We start from the raw sequence: 24,255 nt of genomic DNA, 5'->3' as shown, positions 1-24,255 counted from the left end.
CACAGCAGATGGATAAGGTTAGGGGACCAGCAACACATAAGAACATAAGAGAAGCCATGTTAGATCAGGCCAATGGCCCATCCAGTGGCAGTGAATTCCACATGTTAATCACCCTTTGGGTGAAGAAGGACTTCCTTTTATCCATTTTAACCTGTCTGCTCAGCAATTTCATCGAATGCCCACGAGTTCTTGTATTGTGGGAAAGGGAGAAAAGTACTTCTTTTTCTACTTTCTCCATCCAATGCATTATCTTGTAAACCTCTATCATGTCACCCCGCAGTCGACGTTTCTCCAAGCTAAAGAGCCCCAAGCATTTCAACCTTTCTTCATAGGGAAAGTGTTCCAGCCCTTTAATCATTCTAGTTGCCCTTTTCTGGACTTTCTCCAATGCTATAATATCCTTTTTTAGGTGTGGCGACCAGAACTGCACACAGTACTCCAAATGAGACTGCACCATTGATTTATACAGAAGCATTATGATACTGGCTGATTTGTTTTCAATTCCCTTCCTAATAATTCCCAGCATGGCGTTGGCCTTTTTTATTGCAAACGCACGCTGTCTTGACATTTTCAGTGAGTTATCTACCATGACCCCAAGATCTCTCTTTTGGTCAGTCTCTGCCCGTTCACACCCCATCAACTTGTATTTGTAGCTGGGATTCTTGGCCCCAATGTGCATTACTTTGCACTTGGCCACATTGAACCGCATCTGCCACATTGACACCCACTCACCCAGCCTCAACAGATCCCTTTGGAGTTCCTCACAATCCTCTCTGGTTCTCACCACCCTGAACAATTTAGTGTCATCCGCAAACTTGGACACTTCACTGCTCACTCCCAACTCTAAATCATTTATGAATAAGTTAAAGAGCATGGGACCCAGTACCGAGCCCTGCGGCACCCCACTGTTTACCGTCCTCCACTGCGAAGACTGCCCATTTATACTCACTCTCTGCTTCCTATTACTCAGCCAGTTTTTGATCCACAAGAGGACCTGTCCTTTTACTCCATGACTCTCAAGCTTTCTAAGGAGCCTTTGATGAGGAACTTTATCAAAAGCTTTCTGGAAGTCAAGGTAAACAACATCTATCGGGTCTCCTTTGTCCACATGTTTGTTCACCCCCTCAAAGAAATGTAACAGGTTAGTGAGGCAAGATCTTCCCTTGCAGAACCCATGCTGAGTCTTCCTCAATAACCCGTGTTCATCAATGTGCCTACTCATTCTGTCCTTGATAATGGTTTCTACCAACTTTCCCGGTATTGAAGTCAGACTGACTGGCCTGTAATTTTTCCGGATCTCCTCTGGAACCCTTTTTAAAGATGGGGGTGACATTTGCTACCTTCCAGTCCTCAGGAACGGAGGCAGATTTCAATGAAAGATTACAGATTTTTGTTAGAAGATCCACAAGTTCAACTTTGAGTTCTTTCAGAACTCTCGGATGTATGCCATCCGGACCCGGTGATTTATTAGTTTTTAATTTGTCTATCAGTTGTAGGACCTCCTCTTTTGTCACCTCAATCTGACTCAGGTCTTTCAACACCCCTTCCAAAATTAGTGGTTCTGGGGCAGGCAAAAAGTTCTCATCTTCCACAGTGAATACGGAGGGAAAAAATTCATTCAGCTTCTCAGCCATTTCCCTATTCTCCTTCAGTAATCCTTTTACCCCATGGTCATCCAAGGGCCCCACTGCCTCCCTGGCTGGTTTCCTACTATATATATTTGAAGAAATTTTTATTTTTGGTCATAAGAACATAAGAGAAGCCATGTTGGATCAGGCCAATGGCCCATCCAGTCCAACACTCTGTGTCATACAGTGGCCAAAATATATATATATATATATATATATATATATATATATATATATATATATATACACACACATATATATACACATACACACACAGTGACTAATAGCTACTGATGGACCTCTGCTCCATATTTTTATCTAATTCTCTCTTGAAGCTGGCTATGCTTGTAGCCTCCACCACCTCCTGTGGCAGTGAATTCCACATGTTAATCACCCTTTGGGTGAAGAAGGACTTCCTTTTATCCGTTTTAACCTGACTGCTCAGCAATTTCATTGAATGCCCATGAGTTCTTGTATTGTGAGAAAGGGAGAAGAGGACTTCTTTCTCCATCCCATGCATAATCTTGTCAGCCTCTATCATGTCGCCCCGCAGGCGACGCTTCTCCAAGCTAAAGAGCCCCAAGTGTTTCAACCTTTCTTCATATCATTTCTGCCTGGGCTGCATTTTGCCCAGTGTCTGCTCTTCTCTGGGAATAGGTTAGGGGACCAGCAACCAATACTCCCTCTAAGCTGTAGAGCCTTGTGAGCAAAAATTATACTTGGTGAGCTGCTGGCATTAAAGTTGTGAGTTACCTACTGCATGAATTAGTTTGCTCTGGAGCCATTTTTCCTGAGCTAAAACAAAAGTATGTGTGTCAGAGGCTAAAGAACTGTGAGCTAGCTCACACTAACTCAGCTTAGAGGGAACTTTGCCAGTAACCCGTATAATCTCTGCCCAAATTGCATTTTGCCTAGGGACTTCTCTTCTCGAATCTTGTCTACCTCTCCCTCCCCCGCTCAAACGCACAGTCAATTTTAACTGCTGTTCCCATTCCCCCCTCCCCCCCAGATTGGTCTGACTTGCCTGTTCCAGAGACAGGATTCGAACCCTGAGCTTTCACAGTTGCAGAGGGCCTCTCGGGCCTTCTTTAGGGGAGCGAGTTCGTTCTTTCCGCTTGGTGTGACTTTTTAATTTGTTTGACACTTCTCTGTACCGAGCATCTGCTTATGACAAACTGTGAACTCGAGAAGCTAAACTTAGATGCTTTTCCAGTCTGAGTTCTTGGCAGGAAGCGATTTTGGGGGGTGGGGGGGGGGGAGAAACACTCTGCTGGGGTTATTCTTCAAAAAACAATTTATTGTATTTTCTATCGAAGTATGTACCGTTCATATCACAATCATAGCGCTTACATGGGGCAAATAATATAACCAAAAGTACAAGACAAAGAGTCTAATAAGTCATATAACAACTAATGAAATATATCTATATTATTAAAACTGAATAAAAAGCTAGTGTAAATCCATTTGACTCCATCAGAAGGGCAAGGAAAGGTCTCCTGTGCAAGCACCAGTTGTTTCCGACTCTGGGGTGACGTTGCTTTCACAACGTTTTCACGGCAGACTTTTTACAAGGTGGTTTGCCATTGCCTTCCCCAGTCATCTACACTTTCCCCCCAGCAAGCTGGGGACTCATTTTACCGATCTCGGAAGGATGGAAGACTGAGTCAACCTCAAGCCAGCTACCTAAAAACCCAGCTTCCGCCAGAGATCGAACTCAGGTCGTGAGGAGAGCTTAGGACTGCAGTACTGCAGCTTTTAACACTCTGCGCCACGGGGCTCGTGTCCCATCAGAAGACATTACCACAAAAACAAGTCATTAGTTACATTAGGAATTGCTTCTTGTGAGGTTAGATATGCAAAAATAGGAGACCAGAGAGCATAGAAATTAGAAGGAGAGAGAGGACATTCAAACTGAGCCATATGGTCTGTCATCTTGGTCATAACATAGGTAGACCACAGTTTTTTATGCCAGAGGTTAATATCTAGATGTTTAGCTGATTTCCACCTCATGGCCATAGCAGCCGACTGAAGAAAGGAGATTGTTTCCTTTTCGTGAGGTAAACATTCAGAAGAGATCCCTCCAGTTAACAATAAGCGTTTAGGTGGGTATTCTATAGTTATGTTGGTCATGTTCTGGATTCTTGTTAATATTTCTTCCCAAAAACCTTGTAAACTGGGGCTACAGAAGGCCCAACAATGTAGATAGTCCCCTTGCAAGTCACATTTCTTCTGCTGGAATTATTCTGAGACAACGGCTTCTTTGTGGGGGGTTGCTTGTTGAGAGGTGACCGGCCCACCTAGTGGCTTAGGGTAGGGGTCCCAATCCATCGACCAGTATTAGTCCTTGGCCTGTTAGCAACCGGGCTGTGAGTTGTGTAATTATTTCATTATATTTTACAATGTAGTAACTATAACAATAAGATGACGACATTGAATTTATACCCTGCCCTCCACTCCAAATCTCAGAGCAGCTCACAATATCTCCCCCCCCCCACACACACACAACGGACACCCTGTGAGGTGGGTGGGGCTGAGAGAGCTCTCCCAGAAGCTGCCCTTTCAAGGACAACTCCTGCAAAAGCTATGGCTGACCCAAGGTCATTCCAGCAGCTGCAAGTGGAGGAGTGAGGAATCAAACCCGGTTCTCCCAGGTAAGAGTCTGCGTACTTAACTACACCAAAAATAAAGTGCACAGTTGTATCATCCCGAAACCATCACACACATACCCAGTCTGTGGAAAAACTGTCTTCCACAAAACCGGTCCCTGGTGCCAAAAAGGTTGGGGACCGCTGGCTTAGAGTGACTCTGCAAGATGGTGTCTCCCCACCCACCCACCGGTGCACTTAGCGTCGCTGCAGAATGCGCTGGCCTCTCATGACATCTTTGTCCCCTTTGCCTCCGTGTGGGACATCCAGTGCATGGTTATAGGATGGGGGAGACTTGTCTTAGCAGTAGTCTGTGCGAAAAGGATCTAGGGGTCTTAGTGGATCATATGCTGAACGTGAGTCAACCGTGTGATGCGGTGGCTAAAAAGGCAAATGCAATTTTGGGCTGTATCCACAGAAGTATAGTGTCCAGATCACATGATGTGATGGTATCGCTTTACTCTGCTCTGGTAAGACCTCACCTGGAGCACTGTGTTCAGTTTTGGGCACCACATTTTAAGAAGGATATAGACAAGCTGGAACGGGTCCAGAGGAGGGCAACGAAGATGGTGAGGGGTCTGGAGACCGAGTCCTATGAGGAAAGGTTGAAGGAGCTGGGCATGTTTAACCTGGAGAGGAGGCAGCTGAGAGGTGATAGGATCACCATCTTCATGGACTTGAAGGGCTTTCCTATAGAGGATGGTGTGGAATCGTTTTCTGTGGCCCCAGAAGGTAGGACCAGAACCAATGGGTTGAAATTCAATCAAAAGAGTTTCCGGCTCAACATTAGGAAGAACTTCCTGATCGTTAGAGTGATTCCTCAGTGGAACAGGCTTCCTCGGGAGGTGGTGGGCTTTCCTTCCTTGGAGGTTTTTAAACAGAGGCTTAGATGGCCATCTGACAGCAATGAGGATCCTGTGCATTTAGGGGGAGGTATTTGTGAGTTTCCTGCATTGTGCAGGGGGTTGGACTAGATGACCCTAGAGGTCCCTTCCAATGCTATGATTCTATGATCCGTGCGCTTTGACACCATAATTATACAAACGTGAGCTGAGCAGAGGGCATTTCTTCCACTTACTATTCCTGTTCAAAAGTGGCATTGTAAGGGAGGAGAGAGGAGGGGGCAAAGGCATTTTAAATGCCGGTTTGGCAGCACGAAGGACAGTTTAAATTACAGCTCTTCGCAGTCCATTTCTCTCTCTGCCGTGCTGCATTTCCTTTTCCCGCTTTATAGCGAGATTTCCTCTATTGTAAGACTGTGTGCCTTTAAAGAAAAGAAATAGGCCCCACATTAAGAAAAGAAATAGACCCCACATGTATAAACTCTTTAAACAGTCATTTATGTTAATGGCCATCTCAGCATCATGTTTCAGTAGCTTTCAGCTCAGGCCTTGTAGTTAGGCCCAGAAAAGGCCTCTTTTCGTCCTTGTTTTCCCATGGCGTTGAGTGTTAAAGCTGCAGTACTGCAGTCCTAAGCTCTCCTCACGACCTGAGTTCGATCCCTGGCGGAAGCTGGGTTTTCAGGTAGCTGGCTCGAGGTTGACTCAGCCTTCCATCTTTCCGAGGTCGGTCAAATGACTCCCCAGCTTGCTGGGGGGAAAGCGTAGATGACTGGGGAAGGCAATGGCAAACCACCCCGTAAAAAGTCTGCCGTGAAAACGTTGTGAAAGCAACGTCACCCCAGAGTTGGAAACGACTGTTGCTTGCACAGGGGACCTTTGAACATATGAAGCTGCCTTATACTGAATCAGACCCTTGGTCCATCAAAGTCAATATTGTCTTCTCAGACTGGCAGCGGCTCTCCAGGGTCTCAGGCTGAGGTTTTTCACACCTATTTGCCTGGACCCTTTTTTTTTGGAGATGCCAGGGATTGAACCTGGGACCTTCTGCTTCCCAAGCAGATGCTCTACCACTGAGCCACCGCCCCTCCTCACCGTCCCTTTCTTTCCTAAAAGAAGGGGGGAGGGAAGAAATAATTCATTTCTGTAGTTTCTTTCCTTGGTTGCCAGTAGGAGATTGTTATTCGCCATAGGTGACCAGATGAGAGACAGTTTGCAGAATCCAAGCGAATTCATTGTGCATGGTGTCTCCTTTTGTTACCCCTCCCCCTCCTCGGGTCATTTTTCCTTTTAGAGACATTATTGCTACTAGAAATGTGAAGGCTCGGAAAAAACCCGGGAAAAATCAGAAAAAAACAGCGTTTTCCCTTGTTTTTTCCTGAAGCCTTTTTGGGGTTTTTTTCTGGAAAAATTGAAAGAAAGGGGACAAAATTGATTATGCAATGTTTTATTTTAACATGATGAATACAATATTTTAAGACAAGGCGTTCAAATATTTTTCAAATCATTTCTAAAAAAATATGTGTGGTATCAGATTATTCTAATTTCTGTGCACGGAGGACAAGCAAGTCCTAGGTCATGCCCATGCACTGAAACTTAGTCCTACACTCGCTTCTATACACTTCCCCCTCTTCAGTTCTTTTATGAGAATGAGTTTTTTATTTTTATTTAATACTGTGGAGAGGAAATATGAATAATGGTCACTTCTGGATTTTTAAAAATTGTTTTGTGGAGGTTGTTTGTCTGTTCCGCATAAACTAGTAAGCAGTTCAGGAGAGTGTTGCTCCATTTGTTACAATGTACAAATAGCTATTATTAAAAAAATAAATTCTGTTTGGATACACCATATTTTTAATATGCTAGTTGTGATAATTTCATGCCAAGTAAAATTGTCCATAGTCATATTTTATGTTCCTAAAGTAACAAAATGACTTTCATTCTGGAAAAGAAAAAAGAAGTGCTAATGTAGCATTTTTTTTTCAATTTTTCCGAAAATTTCCATTTTCTGGAAATTTTACATCTCTAGTTACTGCACATGATCCTCACGACATTCCTAGAAAAATAGTTTTTTTTTCCTCCCTTGAGCTCTAGCACAAGAAGTTTCCTGCTGCAAGAAATGGAAAAATTATTTCAGTCGCTGTGGCACCACCAGAAGGCTCCGCAAATTAGGCCCAAGTTTCTAGCCCTCCAGAATGGGGGTGGGTGGGAAATTCAGTTCTGTGAAAGAAGCAGGAAATGGTTATGTAGGATTCAAGCTTTAGAGCTGATTACAGTTGCCAACTCTGGGTTGGAAATACCTGGAGATTTGGGGGTTTTGTGGGGCATAATGCCATAGAGTCTGCCTTCATTTTCTCCAGGTGGGCCAATCTCTGTCACCTGGAGACCGGTTGGGAAAGCTCCAGCTACCACCTGTCCTGGAAAAGTTTCCTGTCTGACTTCAGGGAAAAATTGATATGAATAAGTAGTTGCATAAGCAGTAAATGTGGTGGGTTTTTAACACTGGATTCTCTGATGCCTCCTGGTCTTAACAGTGACTGGGACTTGCCGTGTTTTTTGTAAATAAATTATAGTTTACTATGCTTTGTAAAAAGAATTGTAGTTTGCTATGTATAAGTATGCCACTGTAAACTCTGTGTCTGTGACCTTAAGAAATTCTCAACACCTGTTGTTTATAAGTGCATTATGGTCAATTTTCTTTTGCCGTCGTCTTTCTGTCGAATGTAGGAGCGTTGGTCTCCAATATGAATTGTTTTAGTCATTTTCGAAGGTAATTATAAGGATTACGTATTGCATTTTCAGAAATTGTAGTGTTTATGCACTAGTGATTTTGAACTTTTATCCATGCAAACTCGTTGAAGCCTCGCGTGAAACAGGGCATTTAGCGCATCCGTGTTGCGTCTTATTGCCTTGCTGCATTCCATCTTGATATTGGCTGACAGAGAAGACCTGGAACATTGGACTGTTTTCACGGCACTGCACACTACTTCCCGACTCAAATTTTAAAGAACAGACTGTCGGATATCAATATATAAATGGTTGTTTCAGGAGTTAACATAAGAACATAAGAGAAGCCATGTTGGATCAGGCCAATGTCCCATCCAGTCCAACACTCTGTATCACACAGTGGCCAATATATATATATATATATATATATATATATATATATATATATACACACACACACTGTGGCTAATAGCTACTGATGGACCTCTGCTCCATATTTTTATCCAATTCCCTCTTGAAGCTAGCTATTCTTGCAGCTGCCACCACTTCCTGTGGCAGTGAATTCCACATGTTAATCACCCTTTGGGTGAAGAAATACTTCCTTTTATCCGTTTTAACCTGTCTGCTCAGCAATTTAATCGAATGCCCACGAGTTCTTGTATTGTGAGAAAGGGAGAAAAGGACTTCTTTCTCTACTTTCTCCATCCCATGCATCATCTTGTAAACCTCTATCACGTCACCCCGCAGTCGACGTTTCTCCGAGCTAAAGAGCCCCAAGCGTTTCAACCTTTCTTCATAGGGAAAGTGTTCCAACCCTTTAATCATTCTAGTTGTCCTTTTTCTGCACTTTTCCCAATGCTATAATATCCTTTTTGAGGTGCGGTGACCAGAATTGCACACTGTTGTTTTCCTTTGCGCTGTGTAATACACTGTATTTTCTGTGAATATCTTGCCATATAAATAATTGGATTCTAAGTATTTGAGGTTGATTTAGCGTGAATCAGCTAAATTTAGCGTTGATTTAGCGTTGATTTAGTGACCTGCATAAGTATTGCTTCCCCTGACACAACACCCCCCCCCCTCCAATCTGCAAGAACAAAATCAAGGATGCAAAATAAGCGACTGCATATTGGGGGGGGGGGGGGGTTCTAGTTTGCATAAGCATGTACGTTTCTCAGAAGGGTGTCTTTTCCTGAAGCTGCATTTCAGTTTTTGTTTCTAAAGCCCCCGCGGCCCTGTGTTTTTCTAACTGGATCGATTTCCTTTACTAACCCCGGGAGTCTCTGGCTGCCTACATTTCTGCTGTCTTGGCGGGCCTTCCCGGATCAGCAAGTTTGCCGTCTTCGTTACGGAAACTGGCGCTGACGAGAGCCACGGTGGATCGTCCCGCTGGGCCTGATTAGGAAGCCTGCCCGTTACGTAATCTCCGCGCTGCGTTCAGAGGCTCTTTCCTTTCTGCTCCAGCCTTTGATTGGAAGCCCAAGTGGTGTGTAGGAATGACATTGTCAGATCTGGGTTCAAATCCTCGCTCAGCAGTTAAACTCACTGGGTGCCTTAGGTCCAGTCCTGTTCATTTAACGGTAGCGCATATGTGGGGGACGATTGCATATGTTTCTTGGCAGGGCTTTTTTTGTAGCAGGAACTCCTTTGCATATTAAGCCACATACCCTCTGATGTAGCCATAGCCAAGAGCTTACAGTAGGCTCTATGAGAAGAGCCCTGTAAGCTCTTGGAGGACTGGCTACATCGGGGGTATGTGTCTTAATATACAAAGGAGTTCCTGCTGCAATATATTGTTTATTTAACAGCCTCTGAAACTGACACCTCTTGGTCTGAATTATTGCATCAACATCTGGAGACAAATGTATGTGCTGTAACAATCTTGAATATGCTGTTCAGGTGTTGTTCAGGTGTATATCTGTAAGCTGCAAACCTATTTTTGATGTATTGACATTTATTATAGAAATCTCATGGTCAATGCTTTGAGAGGAAGACATGAAATGGCTGGGCATTGTGAGTTTTTGTTCATAAGTTGCTTTGCTCTGTAGCTTAATTGAGCAAACCTTGCAAAGTAAACTGTGATGCAGAAGGAAGCAAGAGAGAGAGAGAAGGAAGCAGATGACAGCCAGTTGCTCAGGGGGCTGATAGGAGCCTTCCAGGGGCCTGATTTGACCCTTGGGCCATATGTTTGACATTCCTATCCTAAGCTGTGGAGTCTTGTGAGCAAATATTCTGCTTCACGAGCTACTGGCCTTAAAGTTGCGAGCATAAAGTAGTTTGCTTTTGGGCCGTTGTTTCTGAGCTAAGGAAAAAAAATCTGTGAGCGGGGGGGGGGGGGGGGGCTAAAAAACTGAGCTAGCTCACACTAACGCAGCTTAGAGGGAATATTTTTCCCCATCTGTTCATGTTTTTGCTCTTCCAGGTGGGTGCAGTATGGACAAGTTCTGGGTTCCTCATTCTCCCCCCCTCCCAGTGATTCCACTGATAAGTGGTACTTGCCTCACTAGTGTGGCGTTTGGTGGCACCCCCTTTCCTCCTACACCCCCTACCCCACACTTATGACTTTGAGCACCTTGCCCAAGTTCACTTTTGCTGGTGCAGGGGGAAATTGCTGTTATTGAATTTGCTGCCCTAGACCAAAGATACGTTTTTAAGATGGGGAAATCTTTCCTGCAACGTTAGGGCGGTTTGGAAAACAGCAGTGTGCGCGCACCGTGGCTTTTTGGGGGTGGGGGAGGGGGTGTTGTGTGAGGTTGGGGAGTCAGGAAAGCTGCAGGGTGGAAATGAATGAGAAGGGGGAACCCGGCAGGTTTGATCCTTTGGAAAAAACCACGGGTTGAGAGTCTGAATTTTCAGCTGTAAAGAGTTTTCATGGTACCTGAAAGAGAAACCGCATTTTATTTCACCATCGATTTTGATGGAGTAGAGAGCCCAACTGCTTCAGAAACAGCCAGTGTGTCTGGCGGGAGAAAGGTATGGGGGTGGGAAGAAACCGTATGGCCAACGGGCCAAGAAATGTACAGGATGAAATATAATTCTGTACAAGTTGAAGAAGAAGAAGAAGATATTGGATTTATATCCCGCCCTCCACTCCAAAGAGTCTCAGAGCGGCTCACAATCTCCTTTCCCTTCCTCCCCCACAACAGACACCCTGTGAGGTAGACGAAGATATTGGATTTATATCCCGCCCTCCACTCCGAAGAGTCTCAGAGCGGCTCACAATCTCCTTTCTCTTCCCCCCCCCCCAACAGACACCCTGTGAGGTAGACGAAGATACTGGATTTATATCCCGCCCTCCACTCCGAAGAGTCTCAGAGCGGCTCACAACCTCCTTTACCTGCCTCCCCCACAACAGACACCCTGTGAGGTAGATGAAGATATTTGATTTATATCCTGCCCTCCACTCCAAAGAGTCTCAGAGCGGCTCACAATCTCCTTTCCCTTCCTCCCCCACAACAGACACCCTGTGAGGGGGGGGGCTGGAGAGGGCTCCCACAGCAGCTGCCCTTTCAAGGACAACCTCTGCCAGAGTTCTGGCTGACCCAAGGCCATTCCAGCACTGCAAGTGGAGGAGTGGGGCATCAAACCCGGTTCTCCCAGATAAGAGTCCGCACACTTAACCACTACACCAAACTGGCTCTCCTGGCACTACACCAAACTGGCTCTCTCAAATGCCCAAACTGTTCCCTGTTTTAACATGCACAGGGTGTTTGGGGGTGGGTGTTAATCTTGAAAACACGATTGTTGAGGGCATTTCTGTAAAAGTAACAGGGCTGTGTTCCAACAAAACTGTTCAGGAAGATGCTTTCTGCAAAGTATGGGACTCGGGACTGAACCTCCATGCATATAGCACGCAGTATCCGTTTGCAGCCTGAATTATCCTGTTCCCATCACATGGTCTTCTGCTTATGTAATGACCATTTTCTGCATTGTTTAACGTACCAAGTCTAATACTTTTTTTTGCTTTGATTAAAATTTCTGCAATCCCGATTGTGTTGCTTTTTAGAGGTCGCACCCTATTGATTGCATTGACTTAAGCTGCGTTAGTCTGCCTTCAGAAAGGCAGACGATAAATAATAAATTAAAATTGCATTGCAAAGCTAGACCCCATGTTATTTTTATCCTAATAGACTTGAAATCTGTATCTCCTCTCAACTGCGGTGGCATAGAGCAGCTGGAAGATTCTCGTTCTGGGTCTAAAACTGTGGTGTTCTCCCCCCCTCCCTTTTTTAAACTTATTTTTTTATTTATTTTTAACCATTTTTAAGAGTACAATACATAGTAAATGCACAAAACAATACTAAAATAAGTAAACACTTAAGACAAAGATATAAACTTAAAAAGGCGTCCAATAAAAATTTCAAATCTTTGTATTTAGATGGTAGTTCACGCTTCTTAGTTGTCTTTTCAGTAATGTATTCAAAAAAACCCAAACCATTTCTCCATAAAACAGATAGAAAATTGAGGAATTTCCATCTGAATTAACGGAGTAGGAAGTTTATCTTGTACCACGACGTTCCAGTCTTTTGCAAACCAATTTTGCAATTTTTTCTGTATTCCAACGGTGGGTCAAGACCACCTTTCCTGCTAGCAAAAGCAATGAAATTAGTTAAGCTGTTAGAAAACAGATTATCTGGCCACTTATTTAATAAAATAGGTTCAGGGGCCCAGGGAGGGCTGCAATTTAGGGTCTCAGCACTTGGGCGGAGCCAGGCTCTCTCCCTTCTACCTCCAGTCAAAGGATCTTGGATGGCAGAGTAGGAAGAGCGTGCATGAGGCTTGTTGCCAACTCTGGTTGGGGAATTCCTGGAGACCTTGTGACACAGGCACAGTTTGGGGAATTGGGAGGGGATGTGATATAGAAGCTACCCTCCAAAGCTTCAGTGGGACTGATCTTTGTAACCTGGGGGCTGCAGCTGTAATTCTAGGAGAGCTCCAGGCCCTAGCTGGAAGTTGTCACCCCCACTGCCCAAGCAAGCAGGTGGGCCAGTGACCTTTCTTGCTGTAGAGCACTTTTATCTGCACCCCCTGTTTAAGAATATGTTCAACATTCGTATAGTGCTTGCAGCGTTCGAAAGCAGTTCACATATGCCACAGTGACATGGGGCGTCTTTAACGACAGCACTGTAAGGTAGGCCTGTGTTAGCACGTCCTGTATTTCAAAGCTCAACTTTTGGATGCCAGAAACTCTGTTTCCCTTGGGCTGGAATATCTCTAGATCCTGAGATCTCCAGTACTCACTGATCTCCCTTTGGCACTAGAGAGATCCAGGTGGGTAGCCTTGTTGGTCTGAAGCAATAGAACAAATCTTTGAGTCCCGTGGCATCTTTAAGTTCAACAAAGTTTTATTCAACGTATGAGCTTTTGTGTGCATTCACACTTCTTCAAATATCTGTCTGAGGAAGTGTGTGTGCACACAAAAGTTCCTACCTTGAATAAACTTTTGTTGGTCTTAAAGGTGCCACTGGACTCCAGATTTGTTCTTCAGCACTAGAGGACAAGGCTTCAGGGAACACAAAGGCTTTTTGAAAACAGATCTCCAAAATTTTGGGTTACGACTTCAAGAAAACTGCAGAGACTTTTTTGCTTGGATTACAATTAGAAAAATTTCCAAAGGGAGACTTTACTTTAATTTGGTATTTGCTCTCAGCTGCTAGGACATTGTATGCGCAGCTGTGGAAACAAGAAAAAATACCAGAGAAATGGGACTGGATTATGAAAGTGTTATCGTGGAGTGAGATGGACAAACTAACTAGAACTCTAAGAGACTATGATTTAGATATATTCAAAAAGGAGTGGAAGAAATTTAAAGGATATATGGAGAAAGAGTGGAACATAAAAAGACATTGGACAATCTTTTAGTATTGAGAAAAATATATATATTGAACTTTGATCGGTTAGTAGTACCTTTAGTATTGAACTGAAATCTATAACTTCGGGGAAGTCAACATTGGAGGGAGGGGGGAATGAAATATCATATGGGGTAGTATAGAAAATTTATAATTAAGTTTTGTAACCGTATGTTATCAATAAATTGTTAAAACACAAGAAAACAGATCCAGGAGATGCTGTTCAAGAAAAACAGGAGCAATACAGATTTGGATGCCTGCCTTGTGGTGGGAGAGCCTAAAACGGCAGTCCCTCCTTATCTCTAAGAGGCATGGTGGATCCTACTCATGGGAGAGACCAAACTTGCTTAACGTAAGAGCTACATAGAATAAATGTCAGATGTTTGAGAGCTGGGTGGGGGGGTGGAGGAAGGAAGGAAGGAAAGAAAATAGATGGGGAGAGAGAGGTGGAAAGAAAGCAACTTTTAACTTTAAATGAATTCTCTAAGCTGCTAGCTGGCTGGTCTTGGAGAAGTGATTTAAGGAGAGAAAAGCCTTCTCCAAGCTGGCTGATGGGGTGGTGGGGGTTTAGAGAGCCATTCAATATGTGTGAAAGAGCCACAGTTTGGCCACCCCGGGCGAGACCATCTTCAAGAAGCTGTTTCTGAGCATGCCGTTAACAGTCCATTTTGTCTCCATCTCGACTTAATTGTGTTAAACAAATGAGTTTTGCCAGTTCCCGGAGGGAGGTTTCGATCTATATTAAACTTAACTCATGAGTTAATGGCTTTTCCTGAGTGGCTGAATGCCCGGTCGTGTTTCTCGGGTCTTCTGGGAAGATGTTCTTGGATCTGGAATAATCCCTGTTGCATTTCTACATCAGTGTCAGCATGAGCCTGTATGCAAAAACCACCTGCTCGCTGCTCACAGTCGTTCCCCCGCTGTTGAAAGTATCTTTACATACTTTGAGAGTCAGTTTCGTGTAGTGGTGAAGTGCGCAGACTCTTATTTGGGAGAACCGGGTTTGATTCCCCACTCCTCCACATGCAACTGCTGGAGTAACCTTGGGTTAGTCATAACTCTCTCAGAGTGGTTCTGTTCAAGTTTCTGTCAGAGCTCTCTCAGCCCCAACTACCTCACAGGATGTTTGTTGTGAGGAAGGAAAGGCAATCGTAAGCCGCTCTGAAGCTCTGAGACCGATTTCGCAGTAGGGCTTGTTCCGGGTGGAAAGCCATTTTACCCCGGTGCTTCTCTCCCATTTTCGCACAAGTTGCTGCGGAGCTGTGAGTCGCCACGCCACTTTTCCATGGCAAGCAGAAACCGCTTGTAAGAGGATCTTGCTTGCTGCAGGAAAGCGGCGTGCCAACTCACAGCTCCGCAGCAACTTGTGTGAAAACGGAGAGAAGCGCCGGGGGTAAAACGGCTCTCCAGCTGGAACAAGCCCTAGTGCGAAACTGGTCTAAGATTCAGAGTGAAGGGTGGGGTATAAATCCAATATCATCATCATCCTCTCTAGAGTGGCCCTGTTCCTGAAATAAGCTAGAGTGCTGTTGTGAAGTTAACTTAAATTCTCCATCAAGAAGAGGACCTTAAAATGAACAACGTTTGTGTCGAGTGGGACCTTTAAGGCCAACAAAGTTTAATTCTAGATATAAGCATTTGTGTCCATGAACACGAAAGCTTATACCCGGAATTAAACTTTATTGGTCCTTTGTCATCCAGGTCAGGCCCTAAACACTGGATTCAGTAGCAAATTATGCAGTGAAATTCCAGGACTCGCTTCCACATTAGATTTTTGTCCTTCCCTTTCCTCCAGGGAGTTTAAGGCTGGAAGTGGTTTCCAGCCATCCTTTATCACAACAACCTTGTGTGGTAGGTTAGGCCAGGGGAGACTGAGGCAAGCGTGAGGCTCTGAACCCTCTCTTGAAAGAGTTAGTCTTGCCTGTTATTGAATCGAATGTTCTGTTTTTCAGCTACCTTGGGAAACACAGGACGAAGAGGCATGCCTGGTCTATAGCTCTTGCAATCCCAGAATCCTCTTTGCTACCTGACTCTAAATGGCCTCCGAAGTCCCCTGACAGGGAAACCGAGCCAACAGTCCACAGTGCCAATTGATGCCACACAGCCGCCTGTTTCCTCGGCACCATGGAGGTTCTGGATGTACCCGTCGGGAACCTCATTGACTTCGACTCCGAACCTTCCACCACCGACACTTCCGACTCCGTCCCCCCTCCTTCTCTTCCGGCTCCGGATGGCAACGGGCTGCTGGACCACTTGACGGACGACGTGACTGCCGTGGCCGAGGAGAGCGACGCCACCGAATCGGCGGACAGCGAGAACGACACCACGGACTCCCCCACGCACCACAGCTGGAACAACCACCGCCGGTCTTCCTCCGAGTCCTACTCGTCCAATCAGAGCACGGAGTCCGCCAAGGACGAAGCGACGGCTGCCAACCGGGAGTTTATTCGGCAATACGTGGAAAAGATCTTCACCGGCGGGTGAGTGGTTTGAGCAGCAGAAGGGGAGGGGTATGGCTTTGGCTCGTGGGGGCATGCTGGGATTGTGGAGGCAGTCGGGAGATTGTGGTGGATGCGCCAACCTTCTAACACCCATCCTGAAAATTAATGACCCCAATTATCCCATGTGTGAAAGGTGGTGGCGGATAAGCCACGGATGGCGGGGGGGCATCCCCTGCCAGCCTTGCTGGTTGGCCTTCCCGAGGCGTCTGGCTGGCCACTGTTGGGAACGGAGTACTGGATTAGATAGACGTTGCATTGGGGCCAGCAAGACCTCTTTTTTCTTTTGCTGTTTTGTGTATTGTGTGTCTGTTTGCACCTGGAAGTCATGTCAACCTCTGGTGATTGACCCCTACTGGTGGACTGGAGGATATTCAGAGAGGTGGCTGAATAGAGCCTGCCTCTGCCTCCCGACTGGGTATTTCAAGGAAGTCTCCCATCTAACTACTAACCACAGTCAATCCTGCTTAGCTTCGGAGATCTGACGAGATCAGGTTGCCTGGTCAGAGTATGGCCATTTTTTGAAGGTTGTGTAAATTCATGGCGGACAAATTCAACAGCAGTGACCCCTAGTTGGTAAGTACAGACTTCCAGTGCACAGACAAATATAGCCTGGAGAGGAGATGGCTGAGAGCTCTTAGGATCACCACCTTCAAGTACTTGAAGAGCTTCACATAGAGAATGATGTGGAATTTTCTGTTGCCCCAGAAGATAGGACTAGAATTAGTGGGTTGAAATTAAATCAAAAGAGTTTCCAGCTCAACATTAGGAAGAACTTCCTGACCGTTAGAGCGATTCCTCAGTGGAACAGGCTTCCTCAGGAGGTGGTAGGCTCTCTTTCCTTGGAGGTTTTTAAACACATCTGACAGCAGTAAGGATCCTGTGAATTTAGGGGGAGGTATATTTGAGCTTCCTGCATTGTGCAGGGGGTTGGACTAGATGACCCTGGAGGTCTCTTCCAGCTCCATGATTTTTTCCACTTGGAATCAAAAGAAAAGTTGGGGGGGGGATTGCTGTTATGTTCTTTTTCCTGAGAAAAGCGGACCCACTGTTGGAGACAGAAGGCTGGGGTGGAAATATCCCCGATCGTCTCTTCTCGGTAGCAAAAGCTGGAGAACTTAGTAGACGATTTCTGCTGGACAGTACTGACCTTTCCCTCTGATGACGGAGGGCAGATCGCAAGAGGGGCTGTTTCCAAAGGAGCAGCCTTCCTCTTTCAGCCGCAGAGTCCCCGGCCTCCCGCTCAAGTGTACCTACACGTGCTGTCGCCTCTCCGGCTGGGGCACGCCTGGCACAGCACGTCCTGGCTCCCTGCCCCTGGCATTGGCCTCCCCCCTCCAGTGGAAGCGACTGCGGAGCTGCGCGGTGACAGTTTGCGCGTCGAGGGTGGGGGGAGCTTTGTTTTGCTTTGTCTTCCCTTTCCTCGATGCACCGCACATTGAAGAAATGGGCCCTGCCATCTAAGTGAGGGGGGCAATTTCCTTGTTCCCGCTCCCTCTCTGAGGTGCCCTCTTGTTTACCGGCGTGAGTCCTTTTTCTGGGGGGGTCCAGTCCTCCAGCAGGCTGCCAGCCACGTGATCCCGGGAGCCAGACAGCTTGTTTTGATCTCTGCTGCGTTTCTCTGCAGCGCAGAAGATGAGATTGAGTCTGAAAGGGGACCAGAGGCAGAGAAATCCTCTGCTAGAAAGCCAGCTAAGGCCGCTGGGGTGGGTGGGGGGATTTGACTCTGCGGCTGGTCCTTGTTTCTAATGCCCAGCGCAAAAGATGCATTAGAAGAAGAGAGCTGCGCCTGCCAGATGCCATAGAACAGCCGGCATCTCCCCACCTCCCCTCCCCGTTATCCGGAATCCTTTGAGATGGAGTCATGAACCACAAATAAATCAGGCACCGAAGCTTTGTTCAGAGGGCTGCGTTATGCCCTCGCCCGCCGTTTTCACAGCATGAGGCTCACATGGGGCAGAATTCTCTCATTTTCATTCTAAGCATGAGACGTTGTGGGGCGCAGGCCAGAAGGGTTAGGAAAACCTCTCAACAGCAGGGTAGGGTGGGGGGAGGGTCTCGGGTGCTGGGTAAAGCGGTCCTTTTCAAAGCCACCGATTTCCTCTAAGCTGATTTGTTTGGCATCGAAAGGCACTCTTGGGCAAATCCGGAGCGGTTGCTCAGATCGCTGTGGACGGCCGTTCCAGTTTGCCTGGCCCCCGGGGCTGACTCAGAAGTCTCTGTGCGAGCAATAAATAAAATAGAGGAGGGACGGTGGCTCAGTGGTAGAGCATCTGCTTGGTAAGCAGAAGGTATTATGTCAATTAAAGGTTTTTGGATTTTGGTAAGCAGAAGGTCCCAGGTTCAATCCCCGGCATCTCCAACTAAAAAGGGTCCAGGCAAGTAGGTGTGAAAAACCTCAGCCTGAGATCCTGGAGAGCTGCTGCCAGTCTGAGAAGACAATACTGACTTCGATGGACCAAAGAGGGTCTGATTCAGTATAAGGCAGCTTCATATGTTCATATGTCTAAGGGAAGGGATGGTGGCTCAGTGGTAGAGCATCTGCTCAGGAAGCAAAAGGTCCCAGGTTCAATCCCCGGAATCTCCAATGAAAAAGGGTCCAGGCAAGTAGGTGTGAAAAACCTCAACTTGAGACCCTGGAGAGCCGCTGCCAGTCTGAGTAGACAATACTGACTTCGATGGACCAAAGAGGGTATAAGGCGACTTCATAAAATAGGAGGTTGTGCGAACAAGCAGTCGCTACCAATGTGTTCCCTCTAAGCTGCAGAGTCTTGTGAGCAAAAGTTCCGCTTTGTGAGCTCCTGGCCTTCAAGTTGTAAAATTAATGTGCTCTGGGGGTCATCCTTCCTGAGCTAAAATAAAAATCTGTGAGCTGGAGGCTAAAAATCTGTGAGCTAGCTCACGCTAACTCAGCTTAGAGGGAACACTGGTAGCTACCCAGCAGCCTAGAGCGTTTGACCAGGGCTCGGCAAAACGTGCGGATATTGTACTTTGAGCTGCAAAGTTCTCAGGTAGGTAGGGGCAGGAGGAAGACTTGAAGCCAGGACTTTGCTGTTTAAGACAGAGCTCAGTGTGTGGCTGCTCAGAACATGTGCCGAGTGCATTTTCTTCCCATCGAAGAATCCTATCTGGCCCATTTCTTCCTGGGTTGTGGAGACCAAGCCTTCTAGGCGACCTTCTAGAAGTTCAGCACTTTAGTCTTAATTTCTGGCTTCCACAAACTGCTTGTTTTCGTTGTCCCGCTTGTGGGATGGGTATAACCATGCTTTTCACACAGCAGGGGCCTAGGAGGGCCTTTGACTGGCTGCCACCACTCTGGTAAGGGTCTGCATGGGAGGGCCCAGAGCATCCAGCCACCCCTGGATCTTCCTTAATGGTGACCAAGGAGATGTGAGAACCCAGGCAGTATAACAACAAAAATAAGTTTATTATTAGTGCTCTAAACAATAAGAGGGTGATAAAGATTTAGTGCTATAGTGAATATGCAAACAGTAAAGGTTGGTGCAAATAAACAGAAGCCCTGACATGTTTAGCTAGACCAGGGGTGGCCAAACTGAGGCTCGGACCAAAATGTGGCTCTTTCACACATATTGTGTGACCTCAAGGCCCACACAAAGCCTATTGGCTGGCTTGGAGAAGGCATTTGTCTCTTTAAATCACTTCTCTGAGCCAAACCAGCCAGTGACTTAGAGAATGCATTTAAAGTTGCTTTCTTTCCACCCTCCCATCTATTTGCCTGCCTGTCCTGCAGCTCTCAAACATCTGACGTTCATGTCCTGCGGCTCTCGGACGCCTGATGTATATTCAGTGTGGCGCATGTTAAGCAAGTTTGGCCATTTCTGAGCTAGACATTCCCTGCTCTAATAGCAAAACGCACCCACCTCCCTTGGGTGAGGGATCTCTTCCTGGCTGCAAGCGCTCTAGGCCACACCCTGCCTCCAGCTTAGCTTTCCAGAGAGAGAACCTCTCCGCCTGCAGCCTCTCCAGGAAAGAACCCACCCTCTCTGCTTGGCCCTTTTATGCTCTCCTCCCAGGTCCCACCCCTCTCTGGGCCAGTTTCCCTCCAAAACGTTGCCACCCAATCAGAGGGGATCCTGGGAGATGTAGGCTTTCTGTAGTAACTCCTAGGCAGGCTTCTCTGGAGCCTGTAGGCCTCACTAGGCCCAGGATCATGACAGTGCCGAACAAAACAAAAGTTTGGTGCCACCATAAAGACCATCAAGATTTATTCCGGTATGACCTTTTGTGAGACAGAGTTCACTTCTTCAGATACAGCGATAAGAAAGAAACACACTTATCTCATTTTTACAGCAGAGAAGAGTGAAAAAGGGGAGAGAAATATATATACATATTTCCACACACACATTATATTTCTTTCCTTTAAAAATGAAGAAGGGGGAACCTCAAATTCCAGCAACTAATTAAGAAAGGGGTAAGGAAGTATATGTAAAGTAGAAACAAAAATATAACAGCGATTGTAGATCTGCAGATATGCTTCCATAAGAGCTTTCCAGATATCTAAGTCTATACAAAATTGTCATCTCTATGCTATGCACTCAAGGACCATTGATTTGCATGAAACAAATGAGTTTTTCCTTCCCATTATAGCTGAAGAAGTGAACTATCTCATAACCAGTGTGTTGTATTGGTTAAGAGCCTCAGAAACTAGTATCTGGAAAACCCGAGTTCGAATCCCCACTCGCGCTGTGGAAGCGTTCTTGGGCCAATCACGCTCGCTGCCTAATTTACCTCCCAGGATTGTTGTGAGGATAAAACAGAGCAGAAGAGAAGAATGTCAGCTCACTGGGGAGAAGAGCAGGGTATGAATGAATTAAATAAATGTTGAACAAAGCAGGAGTCAAGTTTCACCTTTAAGACCAACCAACTTAAAGGTGCAACTAGACTCCTGCTTTGTTCAACTGCTTCAGACCAACGGGGCTGCCTGCCTGGATTTAAATAAGTGTTGTTCGTCTTTAAGATGCCCCTGGGACTTGTGTTTTGTTTTGCCGCAATAGCTATCAGAGCTCCTGCACCGGAAATACCAACACTGCACCGTAGAAGGGATGGATGGGTTGCAAGAAAATGGTTTGTAGCAGGCTCAGAGGCATAAAAAATGTCTTTCTGGGTAAACCCAGAGAATGCCAAATTGATCTTTCCTCCACTCCCCCTCCCCCAAGCTACCACAAACCTCCTGGGTGCCTTCAATCGAGGGAAAAAAGCTCTTTCCAGAGCTGTCCCCAACTTCTCTGCCTGAGTCATACATCTCCATGGAGTTCGCAGTTGTTGCCCCAGGGGTCTTCGGGCTCCATCGCCCCCTCACAGAGCTGAGGCTTCAGCCGCCTCCACGCTCTTACAATTCATCTAAATTTGAGCAACTCGGCAGTGAGTCACCCGGCGAGGCCCAAATTAACACGATTGAATGTCAAAGCTGGCCGAGTGGGTTTTGCTTCCTTCCTCTCCGCACTGCAGCAGGGGCCCGTTTGGGTTGCCGAACGCACCCTGCACCTCTGGTGTCTTGCATAACCTTCCTTTAGTGGCTTAAAGCGGCCCCAAGGGAAGGATGGTTTGAATTCGGCCTGCAAAAAGGGAGGTGGGTCAGCGGCAGGCAGGGCCCTCAACCGCGCTCGGAAAGAATGAGTTATTGTGCCCGCTCTCTGCGGAGCCCTTGATCTTGGAAAGCAGCGACGCCAGCTTGCTTGGGATCATTTCTTCTGGGAATATCCTTCTTTTCGCTCTTAGAACATAAGAACATAAGAGAAGCCGTGTTGGATCAAGCTAAAGGCCCATCCAGTCCAATACTCTGTGTCACACAGTGGCCAAAAAAATCCCAGGTGCCATCAGGAGGTCCACCAGTGGGGCTAGAAGCCCTCCCACTGTGCCTTCCCTCCAAGCACCGAGAATACAGAGCATCACTGCCGCAGACAGAGAGTTCCAACAATACGCTGTGGCTATTAGCCACTGATGGACCTCTGCTCTAGATGTTTATCTAATCCCCTCTTGAAGCTGTCTATGCTTGCAGCCGCCGCCACCTCCTGTGGCAGTGAATTCCATGTGTTAATCACCCTTTGGGTAAAGAAATACTTCCTTTTATCCATTCTAACCTGACTGCTCAGCAATTTCATTGAATGCCCACGAGTTCTCATATTGTGAGAAAGGGAGAAAAGTACTTCTTTCTCTACCTTCTCTGTCCCATGCATGATCTTGTAAACCTCTGTCATGTCACCCCGCAATCGACGTTTCTCTAAGCAAAAGAGCTCCAAGCATTTTAACCTTTCTTCATAGGGAAAGTGTTCCAACCCTTTCATCATTCTAGTTGCCCTTTTCTGCCCTTTTTCCAATGCTATAATATCTTTTTTGAGTTGCGGTGACCAGAATTGTACACAGTGCTCCAAATGAGACCGCACCATCGATTTATACAGGGGCATTATGATACTGGCTGATTTGTTTTCAATTCCCTTCTTAATAATTCCCAGCATGGCATTGGCCTTTTTTTATTGCAATCACACACTGTCTCGACATTTTCAGTGAGTTTTCTACCACGACCCCAAGATCTCTCTCTTGGTCAGTCTCTGCCAGTTCACACCCCATCAATTTGTTTTTAGAGTTAGGATTTTTGGCCCCAATGTGCATTACATAAAACATCTTCCTTTTCATTCTGCCCTAACCTCTTTCCCAAGCAAGGAGATATGGCCCTTCTCATATTAAAGCCAGCGGCAAAACTGCAGTTCACAGGTCTTGATAGATAGATAGATAGATAGATAGATAGATAGATAGATAGATAGATAGACAGACAGACAGACAGACAGACAGACAGACAGACAGACAGACAGACAGACAGACAGACAGACAGACAGACAGACAAATTTATTGTCATTGTTCTCAAAAAAGAAAATGAGAGCAACGAAATGAGGTGCTCTTCCACAAACATGCCAACACATCAACACCCCCAAAAAAGGACATATACATAGACCATTTAAATGCATCTAAAAAACAAATAACCATTCATAACCCTGCGTTTAGCCTAACCACGGCACTTGGATAGAAGCTGCCCTTGAATCTATTTGTCTTAGCCTTCAACACTCTATATCGCCTACCTGACGGTAAGATCTCAAATAGCAAGTGGCCTGGATGTGAAGGGTCCCTTAAGATCATTTGTATCTTCCTTTTACATCCCATATTATACAGATCCACCAATGAGGGGAGGGAACATCCACAAATCTTCTGTGCTCTTACCATCACTCTTTGGAGCACGCTTTATAGCCCCATTGGTATAAAAACAAAGAACGTGGCACAAAGCCAAGAATACAGTCCCTGTCATACTTCTTGTTAGGACCAACCGAAATGAGAGCCAGTGTAGTGTCATGGTTTGGGTGTTGGATTTGGATCTGCGAGACCCAGGTTCAAATCCCCACTTTGCCATGGGAGCCCTCTGGGTGACCTTTGGCCTGTCACACCATCTCAGCCCAGCCTTCCTTGTTGTAAGGGTGAAATGGAGGACAGGAGAACAGTGTAAGCCTCTTTGGGTTCCCCATTGGGGAGTAAATAAATGACAACATGGGGTGCATGCTTTTGAGTCCACCAGAACGCTTTGGCATGTTTAGAACAGCTCAGTTCCAACTAAACTGGATGGCCTGCAAGTATTACGTAGCTTGAAACAGCCGCTTCTGCTGCACCATAGAAAAAAAAGAAACTTCCAAGGGTTTTCTCCACTGTCAGATATGCAAGTGCCGTTAAGTTGCGACTGACTTTTGGGGACCCCAGGGAAGGGGCTTTCAAGAAGCAAAGGTGCCATGACCTTCCTCTGCAGAGCCTTCCTTGGTGGTCTCTCATCCAAGTACTGACTCCAGCAAGGGGCTTTCAAGGCCAGTGGGAAGCAGAGGTGGCTTGCCATTGCCTTCCTCTGCAGTGTCTTCCATGGTGTTCTCCCATCCGAGTACTGACCCCAGCAAGGGGCTTTCAAGGCCAGGGAAAAGCAGAGGTGGTTTGCCATTGCCTTCCTCTGCAGAGCCTTCCTTGGTGGTCTCTCATCCAAGAACTGATCCCAGCAATGGGCTTTCAAGGCAAGTGAGAAG

At 46.2% G+C, this 24,255-nt stretch overlaps 2 protein-coding genes across 3 annotated transcripts in view; both read left to right on the top strand.

Annotated features, from left to right (window-relative positions):
- Positions 1-24,255, top strand: part of FBXO31 (F-box protein 31) — a 196,873-nt gene that overhangs the window by 124,208 nt on the left and 48,410 nt on the right. The gene's annotated exons all lie outside the window — the stretch shown is intronic.
- KIAA0513 (KIAA0513 ortholog) overlaps positions 1-24,255 on the top strand; it is a 118,637-nt gene that overhangs the window by 61,500 nt on the left and 32,882 nt on the right. For both annotated transcript variants that reach the window (XM_060254216.1, XM_060254215.1), the window contains exon 2: positions 15,638-16,165. In XM_060254216.1, coding sequence (XP_060110199.1) covers positions 15,810-16,165 — 356 coding nt within the window. In that variant the 5' untranslated portion in view covers positions 15,638-15,809. The remainder of the gene's footprint in view (positions 1-15,637; positions 16,166-24,255) is intronic.

The sequence above is a fragment of the Heteronotia binoei genome, chromosome 14, assembly GCF_032191835.1.
Source record: "Heteronotia binoei isolate CCM8104 ecotype False Entrance Well chromosome 14, APGP_CSIRO_Hbin_v1, whole genome shotgun sequence".
Lineage (NCBI taxonomy): Eukaryota > Metazoa > Chordata > Lepidosauria > Squamata > Gekkonidae > Heteronotia > Heteronotia binoei.
This window is presented reverse-complemented; position numbering and strand designations above follow the sequence as displayed.